Source organism: Equus caballus, chromosome 7 (genome assembly GCF_041296265.1).
Source record: "Equus caballus isolate H_3958 breed thoroughbred chromosome 7, TB-T2T, whole genome shotgun sequence".
NCBI lineage: Eukaryota > Metazoa > Chordata > Mammalia > Perissodactyla > Equidae > Equus > Equus caballus.
This window is the reverse complement of record NC_091690.1, coordinates 46,885,897-46,891,574: the sequence shown is the minus strand read 5'-3', so window position 1 is coordinate 46,891,574 and position 5,678 is coordinate 46,885,897. Positions and strand designations below refer to the sequence as shown.

Here is a 5,678-nt window from a genome sequence, read left to right as displayed (position 1 = left end):
GCTCACTGTCCTGCCTTTGTCTCTCTCCGCCTCCTTGGTGGCTGGGTTGGGCTTTCCCCCACAGTCCCCCTGTGGGTGGCTGGAGAGGCCCTGCAAGAGCAGCGAGTGTTGGGGGAGTGTGGCCGCAGCTGGTGGCCTTGGGCATATCTGGGTTTACGTGTGTGGTTGGGCCATGTGTGGGGTGCTTGGTGACCCCTATGTGCCTTGAAAGCCAGTCCTGTTACTCACTGGGCAAGGGACCTGGACCAAATTGCCTGACCCACTTAGCATCCCACAACCTGTTTCCCCAGCTGGACGCGGGGTGGGGAGAGCCCCTCGCGGCAGGTGAAGGGCGCATGGCAGGTGGTGAGCAATTCAAAGGGTTAGACTTTATTGTCGCTGTCTCCATCTGTGTGGGGTGGGGGGCAGGGCCGGCGTGCTCTGGCGCCTGGGATGCGAGCCGCATGCTTCTGTTCCGTTCTGTGAGTGGAGGCAGTGTCCCCACCCAGCATGGCTCAGGCGGGCCCAGCCCTCGAGGTCTGGGAGAGCCAGGTGGAGCCCCAGTTGGGCGCCGTCCCCTTAGTCCATGGCCCAGCGGAGCCCCGGGGGCCTGGGCTGCACCGCTGGGCCCCTCTGGGTTCAGGGGCCCTCTGCCCGTGGCCGACGTGGGGCTGTAGGTGGCAGCCGGACCAGGACTTGCTCAGGGTTACCTGCTGTGTCCACAACACGCAGGTGCGGGAGGCCCAGGAAGGCCTCGGGTGCGATGCTGGTCACGTGAAGCCTGTTGGCCCTGGACGGAGGGGTGGGCGTGAGGGCGGATGCAGGGGGAGGAGGCCACCCAGTCCGGAGCCACCCGGGCTGCTTGGGTCCACCACAGCCCACCCGGGTCCACCCCTGCCCTTCGCCACTAGCCCCGCCCGGCCACCCTCGGGGCACCTGAGGAAGAGGGCACGCAGGCGGGGCGTGCTGAGGAAGGCCTCGGGGCCCACATAGCTGATGCGGTTGCCCTGCAGGTGCAGCTCCTCCAGGGCCTCAGGCAGGTCAGGGGGCATGAAGGACAGCTGGTTGTGACTCAGGTCCAGCACCTGGCGGGCGGGCGGGCAGAGATGGCGCCGTGGCGGCCCCAGGCCTTAGGCCAGCTGCTCAGCCAAGCCCCACACTGCTCTCCTCCTCGCCTCCCTCCCCCGCCCGCCCAGCGCGGTCCCTCTGCCCCCTCCCCTCAACCTCCTTTGTGGCTGCCAGTTTCTTCCCCTCGACAGAGGTAAACGGAGCCCTCCCTGGGGCAGACCGTGTTCCAGGCGCTGGGGGCCCAGACGGAGCCCCTGCCTGGCGCGGGAGACGTCGATTCAGTCAGTCACCGAGACAGTGCTTCCCCCGCATCCTCATGCCCACCCCCTGCTCTGTTATTCACTTGGGCTGTCAATGCTTTCTGCCTAACTGGGTATTTGTGCCGGGGCCAGGAACTGTGTCATTCTGTGCCTAGCGGCACAGCGCCCGGCACCCACAGGTGCACTCAACGGTGTGGCATCGATAGGGCGCACAAGGCGCTAGAGGCCGCGGTGCTTGCTGGGGAGGTGGAGGGAGTGGTGGCAGAGGACCAGGCTGCGGGGACAGCACGGGCAAGGCCTGGAGGCTGGAGCTGTCTGACCTGCCCAGGGCTGGCGCATGGCGGGGGCTCCCGTCGTGTGGCAACTCAGAGCCCTGTGGGGAGGAGCCGGGCAGGCAGGGGGACAGAGGGGCCCTGGGGACAGTCAGTATGGCTCACCAGCCCACCCCTGACCTGGAGGGCCTGCAGTTCATGCCAGGTGCCGGGCCCAATGTCGCCCACTCGGAGCTGGTTGTGTGCCAGGCTGAGGTCCCGCAGCTGGTCCAGGCCCGCCAGCGGCTCGGGCTCGAGGGCCCGCAGCTGGTTCCGCTGCAGCCGCAGGGTGTGCAGGCCGGCGGGCAGGCCGGCGGGTAGCCGCGTCAGCTGGTTGCCGGCCAGGTCGAGGCTGCGCAGGGCACGCAGCCGCCGGAAGGCCCGGGGGTGCACGTGGGCACTAGCCAGGCGGTTGTAGGCCAGGTTGAGCTCGGTGAGGCCCGGCGTGGCGGCCAGGTCACGGGCTCCCAGCATGGCCACGCGGTTGTGGGGCAGCACCAGGGCCCGCAGGCGGCGGGGCAGCGCAGGCGGCACGCGGTCCAGCCCGTTGCCGTAGAGGTGCAGCGTGTGGAGGTCCCGCAGCGGCCGCAGCGCCCCGGCAGGCAGCCCGGCCGCCCCCAGCGGGTTGTGCTGCAGCAGCAGGTAGCGCAGGCCCCGTGCCCCGCGCAGCCGCGCTGCCTCCACCTGCCGGATGCGGTTGCGGCCCAGGTGCAGCACTGCCAAGGTGTGGGGCAGGCCGGCGGGCACCGCGGCCAGCTGGTTGTGGGACAGGTCCAGGTACTCGAGACAGTGCAGCTTGCTGGCGGGAGAGAGGGCCAGCCTTGGGCTGGGCACCCAGAGGTGGGGGCCCGGTGGATCTGGGGGCAGGGGAGGAGTGGTCCTGACATTCCAACTTGGGGGCGATGAGTTGAGAGAGGTAGCTGGGAGGTAAACTTGGGGTAACCAGGGCAGGGTTCTGGGTCTGAGATCTGCATGTGGCCGCTGTGACACTGGGCGGCGGTGGGGAGCAAGGATGCTGCCGGGTGCTGGGCCGAGCCCGGCACACAGTAGGTACTCACCACATGAGGCCCTGGGTTAGGGGTCATACAGAGGAGGGGCACAGAGGGTTGGGGTCCCCGGACTCCGAATCCTCAGCCCCTACTGCCAGCACAAGGCTGTGCGCCCGTCCTGCTCGGTCCCAGGCCCACCTGAAGGTGGTGGCGTCCAGGCCGCTGTCTGTCAGCTGGTTGTGCTGGAGGTGGAGCTCACGAAGGTGGGTCTGGCGGCTCAGGGCCCCTCGGGGCACCTTGGAGATGAGGTTGTTCTGGGATGGGAGGAGAGAAGGAGGCTGAGGGTCAGAGTCAGAGGGCAGCAGGAGCCATGGAGGGCTCTCGAGGGAGGGAGTGACGAGCGGGGACCTCTCTGGGGCAAGGCTGCTCAGACAGCCCAGGTGGACCCCTGCGGGGGGAGAGGCCCAAGGAAAGACATTTCTGACGGCTGGGATCCTGGGGAGGCACAGGGTCCCAGGAGTGGTGAGGGCCAAGGTGAGGGCACCTGCAGGTGGAGGCGCTCCAGCGCGGGCGGCAGGCTGGGCGGCACGTAGCGGAGCCGGTTGCTGGAGAGGCTGAGAGTGGCGACGGCCGCGGAGCCGCGGAAGGCGTCGGGGGGCAGGCCGGTGTTGCCCAGCTGGTTGTTGTGGAGGTACACGGCCCTGAGGGGAGCCAGGCTCCGGCACCCGCCTGCCCGCCTCCCCACGCCATGCCCGCCCACGCCCGGCTCAGCGCCAGTGCGGGGACTGCCTGGGCGGCCGTCTGGAATTCCCCAGCCCGGGCAGCCGGGGCTCTGTCCCCCGCCTCGGACCCCTGGGCTGGGGCGCTGCCCCCTCGCACCCCCCACATCGCATAGCTGAGGCTTGGGGCCCAGCTGGGCCAGGGGCTACCTGAGCGCCGGCTTCTCCCCGAAGGTGAGAGGGAAGATCTCCGTCATTTGGTTGGCGGCCAGGTCTGCGACCCGGAGGGAGCGAGGCAGGAACTGTGGGGCCACCGAGAGCTGCGGGGCAAGCTGAGCTGGTCCTGCTGCCCCCCCGCCCCGCGCCGTCCAGCTGCACGGCGCTGGGGGCCCCGGGCCGGGGGGCTCACCTTGTTCTGGGCCACGGAGATGTGCTGCAGCTGCGTGAGCGACTCGAAGGCCTCGTCGGGCAGGCCTGGGAGGGGGCGGCGGCGAGGGGACCCAGGTCTGGCCGGGCGCGGGGTGGAGGCAGGGCGCGCCTGCTGCCAGCTGCCCGGGGCTCCTGCCGGGTCTGGCAGAGCCACCTCCAGACACCCCCTCGCTGTCCCCAAAAGCCACAGCCCCCCCTCCCCTGAGTTTCCATCCTGCTCAGCAGAGGGCAGTTCCAGGAACCGCCGCAGAGCTGCCCACAGAGCCGGCCGGGGGGGAGGGGGCCCCTCACGCCGGCCCCTCACCCTCGGAGGAGATGAGGTTGTTGTGGAGGTTGAGGGTCCGCAGGCCGCTGAGGCGCGACAGCTCGTTGTAGGGGAGCTCCTGGAGCTGGTTGTTCTGTGGGGCGGGATGGGGGCAGGCCTTCACGCCCCTGACCCCGTGACCCTGAGCCTCCCACAAGCGACCCCGGCCCTGGTTCTCAGCTCCCCGTCAGCCTAAACACGTGAGCCCTGACAGCCCATCACCCCCACAGCGGATCCCAAGTGCTCCATCACCCCGACCCCAAACAAGCCCATGACTGCCGAGACGTTGACCCCCAGCATCTCCTCACGCTCACAGTTGACCCCAGGTGCCCCGCACTGGCCCCAGGACGTTGATCCCGGCACCCTCCAACCTCAGCCCCCACAATTCTAACGTCTGCATCCCCAACCCCACTGGCCCCTGGCACGCAGACCCCAGCACTCTCATCCAGGCCAACTTGCATCAGCGCTGAGACCCCACCCTGCCCGTGGGCCCCACACCTCATCACCCTCAACCCAGCACTCCCCTGGCCCCCACCCCCTGTGGGCCCCACCTGCAGGGAGAGGTGCTGGGCCGCCCTGGTGATGTTGTCCGGGAACACCTGCAGGTCCAGGCCGTCGCAGTCCACTGTGTCGTCCCGGGGGCAGGAGCAGCGCAGCGGGCAGGCCCGAGGCGGGGGCTGCGAGCTCTCCCCAGGGTGGGGGAAGGCAGCGTCCTCCATGCCCAAGGCGGGTGGGGGGCCGGGCAGCAGCAGGAGCAGCAGCAGGCTCAGCCGCTGTGAGCGGAGGGCCAGGTCAGGGCGTCTCCCGGCTGGGCACGGGTCGCCATGGCGACAGGAGCATCCCCAGATGCGGGGGCAGCCAGGCCCCCATCTCAGACCCATCCCCGCCCCTCCTTACCATGGCCAGCCCCAGCTCTGCCTTCTTGCCCGAGCTGCCGACCAGGCTCCCTGATGGAAATCAGGCGGTCACCTCCTGGAGCCTCCGCTGTGGCCGCCACCGCCCCCCCATCTCCACGCAGAGGCCACCCCCAGCCTGTTCTCCCAGGGGCTCGGGAGCTGGCCCACCCCCTTCCCCGCCCTGGGGAGGGTGGGCGGGCTGCCGGATGAGGTGGTGAGGACAGGCCGGTCCGTCCCCTCGGTCCCCCCCCAGCAGCCACCCCAGCTCTGCTTGCGTAACCTCGGCCAGCCTGGGCCCGGCCCGGGAGCAAGGAATGTTTGGGGGAAAGCTGAGATGCGCCCTGTCTGGTATTTGGGCCGACCGCAGGAGTCGGGGAGGGGGCCGGGGGGAGGACGCTGCAGCCCGCAAGAGGGTCCCCGAGGAACGGGGGCTGGCAGCAAGGGGTCAGGGCAGGCCTGGGCTCAGCCTGCCAGCCCAGACACCGGCCTGGGGACCCTCAGCCGGGTCTGTCATCTCGGCCCCTCCTCCCCTCTGCCAGCTGGCCTCCCTGGCAGCCAGACTGCCCCCTCCCCAAGTGGCCACAGGCACCAGCCGGAAGGAAATTACACGTACCGAGGCCCCCGCGAAGGACGTGTGCTCAGAGCCACAGGCCTGGGCTGGGACCCGGGCTCTGCCGCTCCTCCGGGCCTTGGTCTCTCACTCTGCAAAGCAGGGGAATGACT

At 69.8% G+C, this 5,678-nt stretch overlaps 1 protein-coding gene across 5 annotated transcripts; it reads right to left on the bottom strand.

Moving 5' to 3' along the window:
* Positions 1–346: 346 nt before the first annotated feature.
* On the bottom strand, positions 347–5,678 carry PODNL1 (podocan like 1). 5 transcript variants are annotated; one of them, XM_023645260.2, is made up of 11 exons: positions 5,569–5,678; positions 4,957–5,006; positions 4,611–4,832; positions 4,060–4,153; positions 3,736–3,800; positions 3,537–3,646; positions 3,152–3,308; positions 2,806–2,921; positions 1,760–2,417; positions 916–1,064; positions 347–769 (listed from the first exon to the last, which is right to left on the bottom strand). In XM_023645260.2, the coding sequence occupies exons 2-11, from the start codon at positions 4,957–4,959 to the stop codon at positions 619–621; spliced, it is 1,725 nt and encodes a 574-aa protein (XP_023501028.2). In that variant the 5' UTR covers positions 4,960–5,006; positions 5,569–5,678; the 3' UTR covers positions 347–618. The 5 variants fall into 5 exon arrangements, with proteins under 5 accessions (XP_023501028.2, XP_070129129.1, XP_023501027.2 ...); XM_070273028.1 differs by having other exon boundaries at positions 1,745–2,417; positions 5,569–5,677; XM_023645259.2 differs by lacking the exon at positions 5,569–5,678 and having other exon boundaries at positions 1,745–2,417; positions 4,957–5,206.

Coding starts and splice junctions, on each gene's coding strand:
- PODNL1 (XM_070273028.1), bottom strand. Junction 3,647..3,735: donor TCTCCGTGGCCCAGAACAAG/GTGAGCCCCCCG, acceptor CTTGCCCCGCAG/CTCTCGGTGGCCCCACAGTT. Junction 2,418..2,805: donor CTGGACGCCACCACCTTCAG/GTGGGCCTGGGA, acceptor CTCTCCCGCCAG/CAAGCTGCACTGTCTCGAGT.